Consider the following 20,217-nt stretch of genomic DNA (forward strand, 5'->3'; position numbering starts at 1 on the left):
AGGAATATGATTTTTAATTGTATTTCTTCTCCATACTTCTCAATTATGTTATGGATGTTCTCAGCAATTTTTTAAGGCTTCACAGGGGCTTCGTCAAGGTGATCCTCTTTCACCACATTTGTTTATCTTATCAGATGAGGTGCTTTCGCGTATGTTAAATAGGGAGTATCACTTGGGGAGGATTAAGCCTTTCAATGCTTGTGGAGGAACCATGATTAGTCATTTGTTATATGCAGATGATCTACTGATTTTTTTTAATGGGGGTAAAGCTTCAATTAGAAGACTTTTTTGGAGATAATTCATTTATATGAGACTATGTCGGGTCAGCGGGTTGGTGCTCATAAATCTTCTATATTTTTCTCTTCTAACTTTTTGGTGGCTAGAAAAGTGGAATTAAAAAGAATTTCTGGTTTTGAGGAAGGTGTTTGGCCTTGTACTAATTTGGGAATTCCATTGCATGTGGGGAGAATGAGACTTCAAATGTTTGATCCAATGATTGCGAAGATTCAAAAGAAGTTAGTGGGGTAGAAAGGTAAAATTCTCTCTTTTGATGGTAAAATTGTTTTAATTAAGCATGTCTTGAATAGTATGCCAATTCACGTGCTTTCAGTTTTGAATTTACCAAAGGGAGTTTTGTTGGCTTTGAAGGGGATTTTCTCTAATTTTTTATGGGGATCATCTTTAGATAATAAAAAAGGAAGTGAGTTTCGTGGCAAAAGATTTGTTTGCCAATTGAAGAAGGGGGTTTGGGATTCGTGATTTGTCAGAAGTACAAATGTCTTTGCTTATGAAGTTTCCTTGAAAATTGAAGCAAGGTAATTCTTTGTGGGCTAATTTTTTCGCTACTAAATATGTGGGGGATAAGAACATTTATTCCGTTATGAATTTCAGGAAGGGATCTCGTTTCTGGAAAGGAGCTATGAGGTTAATGCCAATTGTGATGGAAAATTCTAGATGGATTATTCGTAATGGGAAGTCTAGCTTTTGGTTCAACAACTGGTTGGGTGATGGGATTTTGGCAGATTGTTCTTCGGTGAGAGGTGATCTTGGCTTGCAAATAAAATATCTTTGGGATGAATTTGGGTGGAGTGTAGAAAGGCTTCGGGGTCTAGTCTCCGATCAAGTGGTTGAAAAAATCGTTCGGTCGAATATAAGAATGAAGGAGGGAGAGGATATGTGCGTATGGGTTCCATCGGTTGATGGAAAGTTCTCTCCTAAATCTACATGGCAAATTGTGCGGAAAAAAGGCATTTTGTGCCCCTGGCGTAGGTGGTTGTAGCAAGAGGGGGTTTCCAAGAAAATGTCATTTTGTTGTTGGAGAGCTAGAAGGAAATCTTTACCAATAGATGAGGCCATTATGCAATTGGGTATTCCATTGGTATCCAAATGTACTTGTTGTGCAAAGCCAAAGGTGGAGACGTTAGACCATGTTCTTTGTGAAGGGGAGGGGCTGAAAAAATCTAGAATCATTTTGCGGTGATTTGTGAGATTTGGTTGCCACGGGTTCTAACTTGGGATGGGATGATGCTTTTATGGTAGAGGCATGCGACTTATTCTTCGCAGGTTGGTTGGATCCGTGGTGTTGCCCATCATTATTTCTTGGGCTCTTTGGAGGGCTAGATGTGCTTCTCGAATAGAGGGTGTTAATTTTGATTGGAGGGGAATTTTGAGAGTAGTGAAAGTGAATTTAAGGGATATGTCAAATGGCGTGTGGAAATTTAAGATGATGGGTCCTAATGATTTTTCAGTTTTGCATTGTCCTATACTTCTGGTTCGTGATAAATTACCACGATTAATAGCTTGGAAGCCACCAGAAAGGGGATTATTTAAACTTAATGTTGATGGTGGATGTTGTGGAAATCCAGGAAAGTTCGGTGGTGGGGATTTAATTCGGGATTCAAGGAGTAAGGTGATAACGGGTTTTGCTCATTTTTTATGGACAGGCGACGAATACAATTGCTGAGTGTTGGGCTCTTCTTGATGGTCTTTGTTTGTGTCAATCTCTTGGGTTGAGAGATTTATTGGTGGAATTTGATTCAAGTGTTGTGATGGGTTGGCTAGCTTCCGGGATATGCAAATATTGGTTTCTTTGGAACTTTTGGGAGGAGATTAAAACTCTTGTGAATTTGCTTAATATTCGTTTTCAACATAATTATAGAGAGGCTAACATGACAGCAGATTTTTTGGCAAAACAAGGGATGATGGGTAGAACCATTGATTTTTTAGGTGAGGATTTGGTGCAAGGACGACTATGGGGCATTGTTCGACTAGATTTATTGGGTAATCCTTATATTCGTCATTGATGTATTTTTTATGAAATCTTGTAATCATGGTTTTCCTCCACCTTAGTGAGGATTTTAATAATAAGAGGCTTGACCTCCTTTTTTGAGAAAAAAAAAAAAATTGAAACAAATTATGATAATTTCTATGAGGTGCCACAGTATCAGGACTTGAAAGAAATAATTTTTGTGGAATGGTTCTAGTCATAGTTTAAATGGATTTCAGAAACCGGATTCTGCAGACGAAACGTATAACTTTTGAGTTGAAAAGTAGTTGGGGGAGAAATTGAAAACTTCACATAGGGTAGAAGATTGCCTCAAAATTCTAAAACTTGGTATAAGATCAATGTTTAATCTGGTTTTAGAATTTCTGAAGGAAGGTTAGTGCACTGTCTCCATATTACAAGACATCATCAATGACCACCATATAGTAACTCCAGAGTCTTCTTACTGTGTTCAATTGAAATTTTGTGGATTTGTAATTATTTGTAATTGAGATACTAAGGAGTAATATTTTTATATTTTCAGAGTATGAGAGGAGTTCCTAATAAATTCAGAAACTTTGGACAGAAAATCCAAAATCCCCAATTTTGCATTAGAAATCCTAGAACTACTACGATAAGGATATTGATTAGGCTGCTCTTCTAGTATATTTTTTTAATAAGTAAGAATTTTTAGCTTTGTGAGTGAGTCAATGAAATAAAATAGTAGCTTGTGTTTACCACCATAGACTGCCATAAAAAAAGGAATTCACACCCCATGCAAGCTCTGCTCAAAATCAAAGACCTTCCATCCACTTGTTCATCAAATGAGTAAATACATGTACTAGAGAGCCAAAAAAGAAAGAAAAAAAGAAAAAAGAGACTGACACACAAGAAGGACAAAGCCCTTGCATGGGGGGCTCCCGCACCATGCAAGGTGGATCGTGTGGTGTTGGGATAGCCCTCTTGGCCAGAGTTATAATTGAAGCAGTAATGTTACAAACCACACTTTTAAACCCGACTTTAATTTCATTGGATAAAATGTCATTGATATCACCTTCAAATCTTCCTTTATATTGTTTAAATTGAATATTGAGAATAAAGCATAGAATTTTTTTTTTTTTAAAAAAAAAAAATCTTCCTTCATACTTTTAAAAGAAAAAAAAAATCCAAGTGTTAATAGACTATTCTAGCTCATCACAATGGAATAAAAATAGGATGATGATGATATAGTTTATAAAATTTTTCTAACCGAAGAAACATTTCCTTGACGACCCTTAGCAAGGGAATTGGAGGCCATGCATTACCCTACCCTGCAGACAGAGTGAGCATGCGAGGTGAGTAGACTCCAAATGTGAGCCAATTATCTTCTCTTCTTTTTTTCCAATTTCTCACTGTAATTCTGAAACAGTCTTTTTGGTTATCCATTGAGTTGTTAAAAGCAAGTGACTTGCTCCAAAAACTCCAAGTTTGGAAAGAAAAATCCCAAACACAAAAGAATTCTTATTGAATCAATTTTCGAAGCTTAAAACTTATCATCATATCATTTAAGTGCGTTCTTATAAACGATATTGCGTTCTTAACCCAATTTCTAATATCTTGTATTTAAACTTGCAAGGCAGAAACGTGCAGCAGCTAATCATACTTATAATGAGGGACAATAGCTAATCATGCCATAAATGCAGTTTAATTATCTATTAAGAAGAAGACATGTTCATTTGCATGATAAAACGTTGTCAGATAGCGTATATGAGTGTATCTTGTACGGGATAAGGGTGGAGTAATCTACCTATATCATCACCAGCTTCTATAGTTACATACAGTGAGAAGAAAATGCATAGATAAGAAGAATAGAATCCTCTTACATGGTAAGTGGGTGGAGTCAACCTACATCACAAACTTATATATTTACATGCAGTGAGGAGACAAATGCATGAATAAAAAGGATTCTTATCCTCTCACGTATAAAGATAGGTCATGCTAAAATAAACTCTATGGAGGTACCTTATGCCACTATGTTGACCATGGAGTAATGAACAAGTTGGAAGCACAAAAGGCACCAATCTTTTTGCCCTGCCCCCATCAGATACATCCCCACTTTATAAATTGATTTCAGCATGTCTAGGACCAAACTATGATTAATATAGAGGCAACCTTCAAATCAAGGCCAAGGATGTTGTATTGGTGGGTGTGGTTACTCCCTTGGGTTCTTCCCTCCTCATAGAATAGGCAATAGAAGCTCATTCATGAAAAATTCTGACCCTGATATCTACTTGTAGATCCATTCATTAGCACGGCCTCCAGACTCATCCATGTCTATAAAAATGCTAACTGCCTGCAGCAAATGACCAATCACAGAGTAGACAAAATAAATGAACCGATAAAGTCTACGCTACTTGAGGTCCGAATTTAGCTCATTTTTTTTTGTAAGTAGAATTTGTCTAACCGTTTTGAAGTATTGCCGACATTCTTTTTGAGTTTACCCTAGTCCTAGACTACAAATGCCTATAGTGCATGGCAATCTATTTGCTCATAACCAGGCCTACTTAGAGATTACCCAGGTCTAGAGAAAAATTATGTGAGCAGGGTTATGTGGTTAGTGGGCAGAGGTCTTTAGTGCCTTTGACCATCAAGTAAGGAGAAAAAAGGCTAAGAAGGTAAAACATAAAACTAACAACAATATACTGTTCCATTACTACTCCTAGCTTTACTATATTTGATTGATCAGCAAAAATATCGTTCACAAAAAACGTGTACAATCTTTTCTTCTTCAATTAACAACTTTTCAGTTCACTATTTGTTTAAAATCATATACTGAGGTTTGCCAGTAAGTAACAATGGATTAATTTAATTTCTGGATTTGGTAATGCACCAAAGGGATATTGTTAATTTATAAATAGAAAATTGGTTGTATGAATAACAAAGGAGCTAGAAAAACTTACTCGGGTACTTGTACCACACAAGATGCTTAACTGGTGTTAACTTAATTGGTCTGTTTCAACTGACATAAATAGCATCACGAAGGATACTGGCTGCCAGACACTTCCAAAATGGTAGAAAATAAACAAGGAAACCAGCAATTGGATTCAGACTTTTCAACACCAATGGAAAAGTTTGAATAACCACTATATACCTCCAGTTCCTGTAATTCCAATTTGTTAAAATTGCCAAGAAGAAAAAGGAACCACCCATGGGACTAAACCCTAGATACATGACCCCACCTGCCAGAACCAAGTATCAGGTAATTCAGGGTACTCCTAGTGCAAAATCGAATCCAAGATGTCTTAGTCATTCATCCCAGGCAGACCCTTCGAGCATTAGACTGCACTTATATATTATTGTTCCAATTATAATGTTTTGTAAAGGGAAAAAATCAATTCTATGAAATGATTAGACTACAAATGCCAAGCTAATTACTTCTACTTAATACTGTGACTCAGAAAATACTTGTATTTTTCAAACAGTATGTAGGACCATCTAGCTAGAGTTTAGGAGGTTATGTGGGTCTTGGGGTATGGCCTCTAGATGACACTTGGGACAATTGTTAATACTTTTCTTAATGGTTATGCTAGCTGAATTATAAATTTGATGTTATCCTTGAAGCTTCCAATCTAGTTTCAAAACTGGTGTATTTTGGTTGATTTTCAGAGTCTAGAATATTTGACAATATTACTTAGTATGGTTTAATTTATGATGCCAAATTTTGGATAAAATGCTATTTTCTTTGGTGTCAGTTATTACTTGCTAGGGTATGTGGATAATATGTATATACAGGTTTTGGGAATATAAGTCTTAGTCATTACCATGTCCATTGGGGTTTGGGTTGCAACGTATTTAGAGATTAAACAGTGGCTTAGTTCTTGCTGTTTGAGTGATTATTGCATTCAATATTATTTGCTTTGGTCTGAAATTCCACATCTTTAAATACTTTGTTCATGCTATTTACCTTGCATGTTCTTTTCTTTTCTTTTCTTTTTTCCATCTAAATCTGGAGAAACAGACATTCAATCAGTGCTTCCAATTTCTAGGGCTAATGTTGCAAGTATTTTTATTCAAAAGCCATAAACTTGACCTCCTTTCTGGAGGAACACATAACTCAGTGTTGATGAGTAACTTTAGAACTATTTAGAACTTTTAAGTACAATTTTCTCATTTGGGCTATCTAATTACAGGGACAATAAGGTGAATAAGGTGAAAGAAATGGAATGATACTACAGTGATGATGTGAAAAAGCAATAGTCTTATCTCTTGCTTTCTTTGCAGAAATTGGTAGATCCCAATTAATGTGTCTTGAGGCTAAATGTTTATTTACCACAACTAAACATTTAGTCTTAAATGAACAACGAATATATGCAAGTTATTGAACTTCATATTTACCTTTCCTATCCGAGGTCGCTCTTTCAACTTTGCCAGACTGTTTCGTATATGTGAGACAGCTCCCCAACATTTCAATGTGTTTGCCACATCATCAAGCCTCAATAGATACTCTTCTTCAGTAAGCGGAAAGGATCTCTAAAAGAACAAGGTAATTGGAACAATCCCATATGAGAATAAATAAGCTCTACCATGATAACTGAATTATTATAAATCACAACCATTGTAGGGAACGCTCTTACAAACTAAATTAGAGAATTGGAATTGTATGTGTAAGCAGAAGTAATTTGCAACTTTATAAAAAGGTTATCCAGGGAAAACTTTAATTGACTATCTCTATCTCTATAGGCTGCTTTTTAAACTGCTTTCTATATACATATAAGTATATTATTTCTCTCACCAGATTTGCATCCTTTTGCCTTTTTTTCCTTTTTCCTTTTGAATGATAATCCTCTTACCAATATGTAACTTGGGATTTCATTTCCTTGATAACCCAATTGCAGAGATATGTTACCAATGATGGTTAAATATCCTTTTTTTAGATCCTTTCTTTGCTGAGTTCTAGTCAGATGGTTAATATCATAATATAGGGGGGTTAATATGCAAGTTTACGACAACCATGTTAATCTTGAACATCAACTGAAAAAACCTCTACCCAAATTGACCAAACTATAAATAAATGTTGTTGGAACTTGGGATCCCATCAGCTCACATGGTTTTACGTTCCTAAATATGTGGTCTTGCTTACACATGAATTACACCCTTTTACAAAGACGGTTTTGAAATCCTTTTGCAATTCACTCCTACCCTTCCTCAACCAACTCTGGTTGCAGAGCGCAGAAGATTTTTCTGCTGACTTACTCTCCTTTTCCGGGAAAATTTCAGCTATTTTCTCAGCCAACTGAAGTTACAGTCAACTCTGTGGTGCTCTGCATAATAACTATCGTCTTCATTCTCTTACATGGAAAAATGGCCGCATGAAAGATTTAGCAAGGAGATTTCTGAAGTTCAATAATAGAAAGGTAGCTTGTAGCACACAATGAGAGAGGCTTGAGAGAAGTGCCTCGTAACAAGATTGGTGTGAGCTGCTGTCTCTTTTGTTTGTTCATTCACCATTTTGTCTCTCACAGAGAGAGAATTAAAAATAGAAGAAATTATTTTTGCCTAGTATGTGGGAGTAAGTTTTGGGGTGTCTTGGGATTTAATTTGAATGTTTTTTCTTCACCGCTATTTTGTACTTCATCTTTGGTTAGTAGATTCTTGATCATCATTTTCTGTGGATGTACATCACATATAGGGAAACATGTAAATGTCCTTGTGTGTGGTTGCTTTATGGTTTTCGTTGTGCTCATTATCCTTTGCACAAGTGGCATAAGAGTCTAGGTTTGGGTTTCAGATCAATGGTGAAGGTCAATACGATGAGTACCAAGTATGACATAGAGAAGTTCAAAGGCAAGAACAATTTCTCTTTGGCAGAGAAGGATGAAGGATCCTTTGATACAAAAAGGAGAATATAAGGTATTACTAGGATAGAAAAGAAACCCCAGATGAAATCCTTCATAAAATAATTGACAAAAAGGAACCTGAGGTTATATGACAAAAATTAGATGGTTTGAAAATAATGAAATGGCTGAAGAATAAGTTGTGCATGAATAAGGTATGATATGATTTACACATGAAGTACAGTTCTGCTTAAGTGGTACAATAACTTCAATATGTTGAATATGCAGTAATTAAACTTTCCACAAAAGTTGAAGAGTAAACAAAATACTTTGATTAGAGTTGCTTTCCCCTTCATTCAATTAGGTGGTTACAACATTGCCCATTGGAAAAAGCGCTAGGATTGGAAGAGGTAACAGGATCCCCATGATCGCATGAAAATAGGAGGAAACCTGTTGATGATCAAGCTGATAAGCTCGTGGCAAGGTTTGAGCTATGGCATGAAAAGGATAAATCTAAGAGAAAGAATTGCATGAAGTAGTCACAGTCTCATCAGGAAAGGACAATGAATATCAGTAAAATTCACAACCAATAAAAATGCGGAGTACTTATGAAAAATCTAATATCTCTAGACACATCAGGTTCATTGGTTAATAAACTACTCAGCCAGATACACGTTAGAAAAACAACTATAGCTGCATTTTTAGTACAGAAAGGTAAAAGATAATTTGACAATTTACAAAAGCTAATTGGTTGGGAATACAGTTATAAGTGGATTGCAGGGATAACGATTCTCTCCATTCCAAGTGAAATGGATAGTATCCATTTAGTGTAAAACACGGGGCACTTTAGCTATTTCACATGTCAACATGATAAAAAATAATGAAAATACCCATTGTTTTAGACTAAATGGATCCTATCTATTTCAAGTGAAATGGAGAGGATCTTATTTTGATTTGCACTTTGCAGTATCTAATTTGGCAGAATCAGTCGATGATGATGCACTTTTGTGACATATGTGACTTGGTCATATGGGTGAGCAGGACAATTTTGGATATCACATACGAAATTTGTAGAAAGATGTAAAATCATGCAAACTGGATATCTAAGAATACTGTTATATGGGACAGGCAAGGATAGCTTTAGGGCTGCATCTCATACTGGCAAAGTTGTTCACGTCATTCAGATGTTTTGGACTAATAGCAGTGTCTTCCAATGGTGGTGCATATTATTTTGTCAGGTTTCTTTTTAATTATTCTAGAGAGGTATGGATTTAATTAATAAAATCAGAAAAATGATAAGGCATTTTAGGTAAAATAATGGATTGGAGGATAGAAATTTTGAATTCTCTGAGTTTGCAAAATAGAAGGCATCAGTCGTCACTTCAGAGTTAAAAAAACTCCATAGCATAATATAGTTGATGAGAGGATGAGGAACTTTGTTGGAAAAGGAAAGTTGCAAGAGGCTGAATGAAAGGATTGTCTAAAGGTTTCTAAGCCTGAGGCAGTTAGTTTTGCATCACAAATTGATCTCCATCTGCAGTAATAGATATCAAAGTTTTAGAGAAAGTAAGGACACTAAACCAGCAGATATTTGCTTTATGAGTAATTTCTTGTCTTGCTTATGTTCATATGCAAAGTGAAGAGCTATCGAAGCTAGATTGAAGATTAAGAAAGAGCTTATTTCTTGGACTTTGAAGTGATGTTAAGGACTATAGTCTATATGTTTTGAATTCAAAAAAGAATATTGTATGAGGGATGTTGTATTTTATGAGGACTATGTCTTGAAGAAGAGTGAAAGATGAAGCATCAACTAATAACCAAAAAGGGAAACAAGTCCTGGAAACGGAGTTTGAAGACCAGAGATCACCCATGGATAAGGTGACTTTTGTTTTTTGTCAGTAACCTAGAAGATGTTTTTTTTTTTTTTAAAAAAAAGGAGGACAGCACCTCCATATTTTATTAAAAAACCCTCACTAAGGCGGAGGAATCACCATATTACAACCAGAAAAAAATCATCAAACTCCCAAAACTCCTAACGCCTAACATAAGGTAAGCCCATTCTATCCGTACGTATAAGCCCCTTAAGTCTCCCCAGACCAAACTCCTCTCCAACAAAATCCCAAGTTAAACCATTAGCCCCATGGATAAGGTGATGATGAACAGATTTTCACAAACTTAGAGCACTACGATGAACTTTATTCCCTTTGTAAAGGCAGAGAGAAATATGATTGGAGGAGACCACAAAAGTATGGGCAAAGAGAAACGTGATTAAAGGAGACCACAAACGTGTTCTTTGAAGGAAACCTCAAAAGAAAACTTTATTTTATGAAGAACTTTCAAGTTGTTGCCAATGTTAACACAGCAACAGTTGAATGTTAGCTATGTCAGAAGAGGTTGACTAGCTTCAGAAAAATGAAACTTGAGAGTGAAAAGTGGGTTTTCTTCCGTGACCCCCTGTACTTGGCTTTACATGATGGTCAACCTAACCTGCCCATCTTTTTCCAGTAAAGCGACCCACTTGCTGGAAATTGGTCCCTTCAGTTGTGTAACAAGGCGTCCACAAGGTTGTAGAGTGCAAGTGGGTCTACAAGAAGAAAGAGGCAGTGCCAAAAAGGAGACATTCTGAGGAGCTTTTGTGTTGTCTGAGGAGCTTTTGCTATTTTTTGTTGTGACTGAGAATCCCACATGCCACAAGGTATTTCTCCCTGAATATGTGGTCTTCCTCACAAGTGTATGGCAGCCTCTTTCCAAGACAGTTTTGGAATTGTTTAGCAATTTCCAGCTACTTTCCTCATCCAATTTTGGCAGCAAGACCTAAAAGTTTCCTCGGCTTAATCTCCTTTTCCAAACCAATCCAGTGATTTGTTCATCAACTGAAGTTTTATCTAGCTGATTTTCTAGTGCTATACATAGTTACAAAGGTCTTCATTATTTCACAAGAAAAAGGCGCAGTATTTAGATAATTAGAGAGACCTGGTTTTTGCGTGAAAACTTAAACAGAAGAAAATGAGGTCGTGGTGCACTGCAAGAAAAGGATTAGAGAGGGGTGCTGTACAGCAAGTGTTTTGGTGTTAACTTTTGTCTTTCATTTCTCTTTCTCATGGTCTCTTTTATCTATCATGGCTAGAATATTGAGGTAAAAGAAAATTATCTTTGCTTTGTGTGACTTGCAGGAATTCGCTTCAATACATTTGGTTTGGAGTGGTTTTTCTTCACCGCCACTTTTGTACTGTTAGTGGGTTTCTTTCTGATCCTCTCCACCTGTGTTCGTGGAGATGCTTCACATGTATAATTCCTTTATATTATTTACTACCATTCTGATTCAGAAACTTTTTCATGATACTTAATAAGAATAGATCTGTAGTGCAAGAATTTGCAAACCTGCTCCATGTACTTCCACATCACATTCAATGCAAGAAGATTTCTTCCCATGAACTCCTAGAGAAGGGTAAATAAAAGTAACTGTGAAATTCCAAAAAGATTAAAAGATTAAAAAAAAATTGGAAACAATTTCCTTCATATAGCAAACATTTCTAGTCAACGATCCTCTCAAAATTATCGTGTGCACAATTTCGATGCAGATGTTACAAACTTTTGGCAGATCTTAGGGTCGTTTGCCATAGAACCACCAGAAATTAGGTTTTAAAGGCAGTACATGAGTAATCAGGTTCCAGATTCGATAACAAAAGAGACAATCATCTTATTCTTACTACCATAACTCGTGTTATCACATGTTAATGAAAAAAATTGTGCTGATTTAAACTCATAACACTTCAGCAAACAAGCACAATCTTAGATAATTTCTCAGCCACACTAAACAAAAGGTGCAGGCACTAGCATGCGGTTGTTTGGATATAAGAAGCCTCTCAACCCATCTCATCTCATCTCCTAATCATTACAACTTTCTCAAACTCCCACACAAAATACAATAAACAATTCAACTTTTTTAAATCCCAAAACAATAAGAATATTAAAAAATAATATTCTAACAATATTTTATTCAACTTTCATCTCAACTCACTGTCTAAACCACCCCTAAAACAAAATAGAATGATCTTGGATAGAGCCTATCATGAATGATAAATCAACCTTCATTCCTCCAATCATTCCCGCACTAATAATTGCTCCATAATACATGTACTTGAATCTTGATGGTATCAATGTTTTTGAGAGGAATTCCATTATTTTATAAAACCCACCACATTAACTTCCAATGAAAGTTATTAAATGCTTCCTTGCTTCCTTATAGGCAATGGAAACTATTTGAGGTCTCTATCTCTCTATGTTGCACTTGCACCCATGCAGAAAAATTGCTTCCACAGAAAATCATACTAGGAGGATATAACTGAGTCTATAAAACTGTCCTATATTTTACTCCTAAAACTTTATGATGCAACTTAAACTTGATGCCACACTAAGTGATGCAACTTTCAATATCAACTTTATTCTACAAGTGAAATTAAATTGGTTTTTCTCCTCTAATCAAGTGCCTTCTTAGACGTTAGAATTGCATGAAAGATAGTAATCACTTATAAACGAAAAAGAAAAGGAATAAAATATCAATTGGTTACCTGACTTTGTAATGGTAACGACGATGAAGAGACATTACAATATCAAACGCTCAAAAAGACAAAAACTATTTGATAAAAATGGATTACATGATTTCTAACAAAGTTTCAAATGTTTCCTGCGCAATTTGGAATAATTATAATTAGAAAAAGTAATTACACCTCCCCTGAACTACCGAACATTTTGCAACATGAACACTAAACTATCAACATATTTCAATTTGCATCCTTCGCAAGATGTGATTTAGATTACACCAAATAGATTATTTTCGTTCATTTTAAGGGTCAAAATTTAAGCAATGGTGGAAATTAAAACCTGCTGGTACTTAAGGATGCGCGTTGCTTCCTCTCATAGCTTATGATACATATTGCAAAGTGTAACATTTCTAATAGTCAGACTTAGGCCTGTTTGGATACAGAAATGGTTTCATCTCATCTCATCATTACAGTTTTCCCAAATTCTCATACAAATATAATAAACAATTCAACTTTTTCAAATCCCAAAACAATAATAATATTAAAAAATAATATTCTAACAATATTTTATTCAACTTTCATCTAAAATTATCTCATCTCATCTCACTATCTAAATGAGGGCCTTAGTGCAACGGGTCCAAATTAGCTAACAACATGGCTATTTTCAAATACAGAAAGCATACCTTCTTTATTAGTTGAACATCATAAGACCTCCCATACTTGTTCCTGATTAGGTTTGCAAGGTCTATTCCACTGAAGGTGGAATCATCTATGCCAACAATTCTTTCAAGATTTTCTCGAAGTATCTCACTGTTCATCTAACAAATGTAGATTAAGTGAATATGAATTCAGAACATTTGATTATTCCATAACTAACTCTACGTAAATTTGCAGAACAAGAAGGATTTTACCACAAAAACAATAATGGACCAGGATCCTCTCAATTTGCTGTGAAACTGATAGACTCATTCATGTTTAAGATGTAATTTTCACAAAATATTTGCATTGTGCCATGTCATTTGGCATCTCCTCCCACCAAAACATTGTTTCAAAGCAGTGAAAATTATTCTAACTGACTTTAAACGATGTGACACTTTATATTTCTTGATATTTTGTATAGTTAAATTTCCAAGGCAAGTTAACCTCCACTAATTTCGAAAGAAAATCATGAGATTCCTTATTCAACAAGAATTTACTGATGTCAAATATAATTTTACAGCTGTTAGATTCTATTTGAGCCATTTCTGCAGCCATTAGAGCACTAGTAGTGGACTCAACTTAGCTAAATTTTGGACAAAGTTTAGCTAGGTTGCATAAAAATGTGACTACAATGGACTCAATATAACTACAGTAATTTTAGCCAAAGGTTTTTTCACTGGCCAAATCTGGCCAGCCCAAGTTGCTGGCCAAATATTATTTTGGGCTTAAAAAATTATTACTCCTTCCTTTTTCTGCCCTTCTCCTTATAGAACCAGTTCGTAGAGATAGGAACGCACTATTTGGTGGCTGTTAATAGTCGAAGAATCCTAAAAGTTAAGGAAAGTCAAGTCAATTTGCGGAAAAAAAAATATCTTATTTTTCATTTGGCATCAAGGGAGAGTTCCATTTGGCATATGGCATTTGTCTTTCCTGTATGTGAATGTTTGCATAGACTAACTCATATTTTTAATGAGCATTCTTGTAAATATTCAAATAAATATTCAAATTAGAACTAGAATTAAAATAAATGAAAATGTCAAAATCAATATTTTAATAGAATAGTGATAGATTTGGAGAGTTTGTTATTTGGTGTTGTTGAAAGGTGGCTAGCTAAATTTATAAAAGTGAATTTCTTAATCAAATTTTGGCCAAACTTTGGTTAGGCCACTACTAATGCTCTTAGAGCCCAATGGACAAAAACCTAAAGGGGATAAAAGCAAAAGTGAGAAATGTCAACATACTCCTCCAGTTTCGCTTTTTGGGGATTCTTTCTCATTATTACTATCTTGAGAGTCATCTGGATCCATGCCATCATCCGCCATACTGGCCAGGACAGGCCTGTATTTCTTAATACCTTCATGATATCTACGATCAAGGCATTGGCCATGGAGGAAAACCAGTTTTTCCAATCTTCTGGAAGGAGGATGTCTACCAGAATATCCGGGAAATGGAACTTTACCAGATCTTCCTTTAACAAAATGCTCTTGAAATCCTAGTGACCAATTATAATGGTGGCTTGAGATGGTGCTCATCATATCCTGCAAATATAGGATCATCTAAAGTTAGTGTGAATCTTTTCAGAGAAAGTCATGAGCACATCTGACTAGCTCATCTTTTCCAAGAAAAGTTATGAAGAATAATAGAATTTAAATAGCACAACATATTATTGCAGACACAAAATAAGACACTAAGAGGATGGTTAATGCAGTTAATGGAAAATTTGTAAATTTCAATAAAAGTTTATTGTTGTTTTGGGACTTGAAATGACAAACTTTGCAGCTGAATCATTTCAACAAAACCACTTCATACACTTAACTAGAGTTTTCTCTCATTTTTCTCCAAGTTCGAGATTCTAATAGTAAAAGCAATAAGTTCAGAAGTTGATTGTGTATCCTATCCTCTCATTTTTTTCAGATTGCATATTCTAGGACATAGCACTCTGTACATGTACTCTTTTGTCCCAAATAAAATTTTTTATAACAAGAAATCTTGGAGACCATGCAAAAGCAACATGTCTTTTACCCGGTTAAACAACCCTTGTAACGCATCCCCATCACTTGAATCAAGTAAATCAATAGCTTTTTCACAGATAGGGTGTGGCCCCTAGAAATTGTTTGCACCAGAGAATCCAGACCTTTAAACTTGGAGAGAGTATACCACCAAAACCAACGCCCTTACCACTTGAGCTAACCCCTAAGGGTTTGTCCCAAATAACTAACACAAATAAGGGGAAAAATACCCTTTTCACCCTCCAATTAACAGGAGTTTTATGTTTTGCATCCAAAACCACCAAAGTTAACACATTGAATCCCCCACCAAAACTAGCACATAACACTTCAGTTTAAATAGGAAGAATAATTGATCATTCCCACCAAAGTAGAAATTCATTTTCCACATAATGTGGAGACATATTCATTATGCTTTCTATGCGCATAACAATTAGATACAGAGAGATGACTGTTTATGCCAATTGCCCTAGTCGCAATTTGACTTATATGTCCGGTTGTTAAGCAAACTGGACTTCTTAGATTGATATAGAGAATATAAAATGAAACTATGACCTCCCCTTATCTGTAGTTCTACATGAACTTTGTCTCTGTTAATCATCTTAGCAGAGGGAACGAATTCTGCTCGGTAAAACTTGGTTAAGCGCATCACACGTCGGTATAGAAAGATTATCCTTGTTGTTCACCTCAATGTTTACATAAACTATACGTTCTGTAATTGGTCATTTTGTTAATTTGTCACGTTTTTGAAAAGCAAGTGTTTCCCGCGTACTCATGAACAAAAATAAAAAAATACATAAATTTAATGAACAGAATTTGAAATTTCTCCTCCTTAGAAAACTCTTTATTTCGTATGACATGCAATTGGTGTTTCGAGGAGGAAGCATCCTTTTCAAGTTTTTTTTTTTTTTTTTTTCAAAGTGCAGATTTTTCTAAAACCAGAATTATTGCTGGAGTAATGATGTATACTTCATTAATTTAAAGAAAAGAAAAAAAAATACAAAAACAGCAAATGAGAAGAGAGAGCAGAAGTCAGATGAATTCATAAAAACAAAGTGCATATTGAAGTTTGAACTCAAGAACAAAACATAGCTCAGAAAAACATGAATCAAACCACATAATGAGACACAAACTTAAAACGAAAATAAGTGAGAGAGAGAGAGAGAGAGAGAGAGAGAGAGAGAGAGAGAGAGAGAGAGAACCTGGCGGTGAAGCAGAGAAAAATGGGAAGCAGGGGATGTTGGATTTGGATAGAGCAGAAGGGGAGGGGAGGGCCTCAAGTTTGAGCGGAGTAACCATCAGCCATCAATCAGGGGAGAGATTTCTTTGTTTTATAATTTTTTTCTTTAAAATAAATATAAAATAAAAAAGAAAAAACAGGTAATAATAAGGACCTCTAGTTTGGTGCTTAACGCAACTGCCTTCCTTACATGCAGATGACGTTCGCTTTCACGGTCACACGAATACGTGACGTGCGTAAGAGAGCGAAAAAAGAACTTGCACGACATGCAGTCCGGTTGCGTCTTCAATCTTGGGAGGATTTTCGACGACAAGTCAAATTTATAACCATAAAATACGCAATTATCGTATATTTTTTTTTATAGAAAAGAGTAAGTATATATTGAATTTATATGAAAAAATTATTTATTTAATAAAAAAATTTACTATTTTTTAAAATAAATGCACGACAATATTTATACAATCCATGCACGAGTGTATTTAACATTATTCTTAGTTAAATTGATAAAATAATTATAATTGAAAGTGTTTATATCTCACATTATAATTCATATAACATATTTTAATTTAAATTTTAAATTTTAAAAATTATTGGATATTCTTGATCTGGATTGTTGTTAAGAAGATTCAGGCAATGTTTGATGATAAATAATTGACTATTCCTCTACATGATCTAGTTAGGAGGATTCAATGATCATCATGTTGGGATCAAGCCTAGAGAAAGGCCTTATGCAGAACCAAGACAAGGTGGTTTGTTTGACGAGAGGATCCACAACCTAATTAAAAGATAAAGGTTGAACAACATGATTATAATGAGATGGGAATAGATGATGAATCAAGAAAAATTAAAAAAAAAAAAAAAAACCCTGACCTTATGCAATGTGTAGTACTGTAGTAGCTGAAAATAATAAGGAAATATTACAATGGAGGTGCAAATCAAGTGTAGTTTATGATTCTTTTTGCTATCGAATTCATCTTACGAATAAGTATATATGCCTTGTACGAGTTGACTGAGGCAATGAAATAACTAAATCACCTTACTATATATGATAGTGTCTTGATAGAAAATGATTTGTGTTTGTCAAATCCATGCCATTTCGAGAGTAATTATGCCCCTTTATTTAATGAGAAATGATACTTGCAGTCGTGAGTGTGCAAACGTCGTGCAGTCACTTTGAAAAAAATAAATAAATATGAGACCTACATGAAAAGAAATTAATTTTTTATGAGTGGACCTCACTCTTTTTCAAAGCGACTGCATGACGTTTGCACATTCCACGACTGTATATAGCATTACTCATTTTTCAAGATTTATCTCTCTATTTTCTATGTCAAGGACAAAAATAGATGTTATTTTACACATTCATCAAGTATAGAAATGCGTTCTACGGTTGTACCTCTTTCTTATCTTCACACCTCCGGTTGTCACCTTTGTTGCAAGCCAAACCATTAATCATGAGATAGCTCATGTGAGCTTGGAGTGTGGCAAAAACCATTGATCAAGTTGAGTTTGGTATGGTATGAACTAAACTCTTATGTTAGTGAGTTCTCTCTTATCCTAAATGATTAAATATCTGCCATTGAAAATTGACTTGTAAGGGGAGGATGCTACACAATTAAGCTTACACATAAACAATATATATTGGACACTTAAATTGTAACCAAAATTTTTAGTGAGCCAAATGAATGATTTGTTGTTGTGTTCTAGTGTTTAAATTGCTAATTTAGAGCATCAACAAACTTTTATGTTGATAGCAAGCTAAATCACTTACTCAAACCATTGAGTGTGGCAATTTATAACCGTATCTATAAAAATGGCCATTGTTTGTCACAAATCTCATTGTGCCAATATAGTACAGTATCAGATGATTGATCATGTAATGATCCAAGAAAAACTTAAAACCTTATCTAAGCTTATACCCATTCACATTGTCCTATAGTCAAATTGCAATATTACAATCTCCCTCGTAGAAAAGTGCAAGGTTTTCAACGATAATCTAATTGATGAAGGCCATATGGTAGAAGTAAAGGAAAGCACATGTAGCCAAAGACTCAGTTTCTAATAATTAAGTTTTGTTTGGTATAGTTTAGAATAAGGACGAGTATAGTTTAGAGTAGGAGTTGCCAATCTGTTTATAATGTGGACTGCAGTTAAGAATGCATCGGGCCAATATTTGTTTAGAGAGATGAGAATGTGCCAATAGGGTAAGACTAGTTTCTTAAATGTGTCTCAGACTCCTCTCAGCAAGTCTATTTTGCTGAGAGGTGATAGTGTGGACAAGATTTATGATGCACAATGCCATGATTAGTAAGGGATGTTTGAAAGTGATTAGAAATATATTCTCCACCACCATCTAATTGTAATTGTTTAATTTTCGAGAAGTGTTGGTTTTCCACATGAATTGTGAACTTGATGAAGCAGTCATAGACTTCATATATAGAGTGAAGGGGATAAATCCATGTATAGCATGAGAAGTCATCCACAAACAACCCATGATACCTATAGCCACTTATAGAGGTGATGGAGGAAGTCCATACATCAGTATAGTGGGAGTGAGGATGGTGAAGCCAGGTGAGATAGAGACAGGTGGAAGCAAAAAATGGCAATTGAATGCTCTTCCCCAATTGACAAGAAACACAAACATCTTTTTTTTTATTATTAAAATTGAAATGAAATTCAGGAAGGTTGTTTTGTTTGACAACCTGAAACACAATGTCCAAATCAAATCAAAATGACCTAGTCTAAAATGTTGTACTAAAGATTAAGTATTTTTGCCAATCAAAGCATTTCCTGATTTGTTATTCTTGAGAGAGTTCCCTTGCAACCAGATAAGATAGAGTCCATTCTCAGGTTTGAATTCCAATAGTGTAGCCTTGGTCCGAAGGTTCTTCCACAAAAATAACCAGAGGTCAGGATAAAGTAGTAATAATTGTCTACACAAAATTGATTAATAGACAACAAGTTTAAAAAGGCTCAAGACAATGTAAAACATTATTGAAAAGAAATGAGTAATTTGAATTAGATTGGGGAAAGATTAAAAATGTTGAGTTAGTGTTCTCAATAGCAAGGCCTACTCTATTCCCCACAACCACCATGGTGTTATTCTCAAAGGGTTGCTAAATTTGTAAATTTTCAAGCTCACTAATAATATGTGCATTAGCATTGTTCACGATCCATTATTGTCTTTCAAAATAGGAAGGTCATTGGATATGCCTCTCGACAGCTTTAGAGCCATGGGAAAAATTACCAAACACATGACTTAGAGCTTGCAATGGTAGTCTTTGCATTGAAAATACGGAAACATTATCTTTATGGGTAAGAGGTGTGAGATCTATACAAGCCATAAGAGGTTGGAATACTTTTCACACAGAAAGAGTTGAATATGATGTAGCACAAGTGGTTGGAACTTATGAAAGATTATGATTGCAATGGGCAAGGCTACTGTGGTGGCATATGCCATCAGTTGGAAGTCATCCTTGAGTATATTTGCTAGAATGTACACAGCCTAGAGGCATATTTTGTTGGACATTGAGTGAGTAGGTATTGAGATAATCAAAGATATGCAAGCCCCACTGAACAGGTTGAGCCTTGGTTTGTTGTTGATATGCCTTATCAAAGTTGCCCAAGCCAGTGATGCAAAGTTAATGAAGAT

The 20,217-nt window shown here is 35.1% G+C and overlaps 1 protein-coding gene and 1 long non-coding RNA gene across 3 annotated transcripts; both read right to left on the reverse strand.

Annotated features, from left to right (window-relative positions):
* Positions 1-4,070: 4,070 nt before the first annotated feature.
* On the reverse strand, positions 4,071-16,645 carry LOC109005973. Of its 2 annotated transcripts, XM_018985104.2 has the most exons (6): positions 16,528-16,645; positions 14,561-14,857; positions 13,304-13,438; positions 11,458-11,514; positions 6,638-6,772; positions 4,071-4,595 (listed from the first exon to the last, which is right to left on the reverse strand). In XM_018985104.2, exons 2-6 carry the CDS (start codon positions 14,852-14,854, stop codon positions 4,530-4,532), a joined length of 687 nt encoding a protein of 228 aa, XP_018840649.1. In that variant the 5' UTR covers positions 14,855-14,857; positions 16,528-16,645; the 3' UTR covers positions 4,071-4,529. The 2 variants fall into 2 exon arrangements, with proteins under 2 accessions (XP_018840649.1, XP_018840656.1); XM_018985111.2 differs by lacking the exons at positions 4,071-4,595; positions 6,638-6,772 and adding an exon at positions 6,790-8,526.
* On the reverse strand, positions 4,678-6,631 carry LOC109005989. The gene is made up of 2 exons (XR_001998553.1): positions 5,482-6,631; positions 4,678-5,402 (listed from the first exon to the last, which is right to left on the reverse strand). It is a non-coding gene; the product is annotated as an uncharacterized LOC109005989 (long non-coding RNA).
* Positions 16,646-20,217: the final 3,572 nt, after the last annotated feature.

The sequence above is a fragment of the Juglans regia genome, chromosome 13 (assembly GCF_001411555.2).
Source record: "Juglans regia cultivar Chandler chromosome 13, Walnut 2.0, whole genome shotgun sequence".
NCBI lineage: Eukaryota > Viridiplantae > Streptophyta > Magnoliopsida > Fagales > Juglandaceae > Juglans > Juglans regia.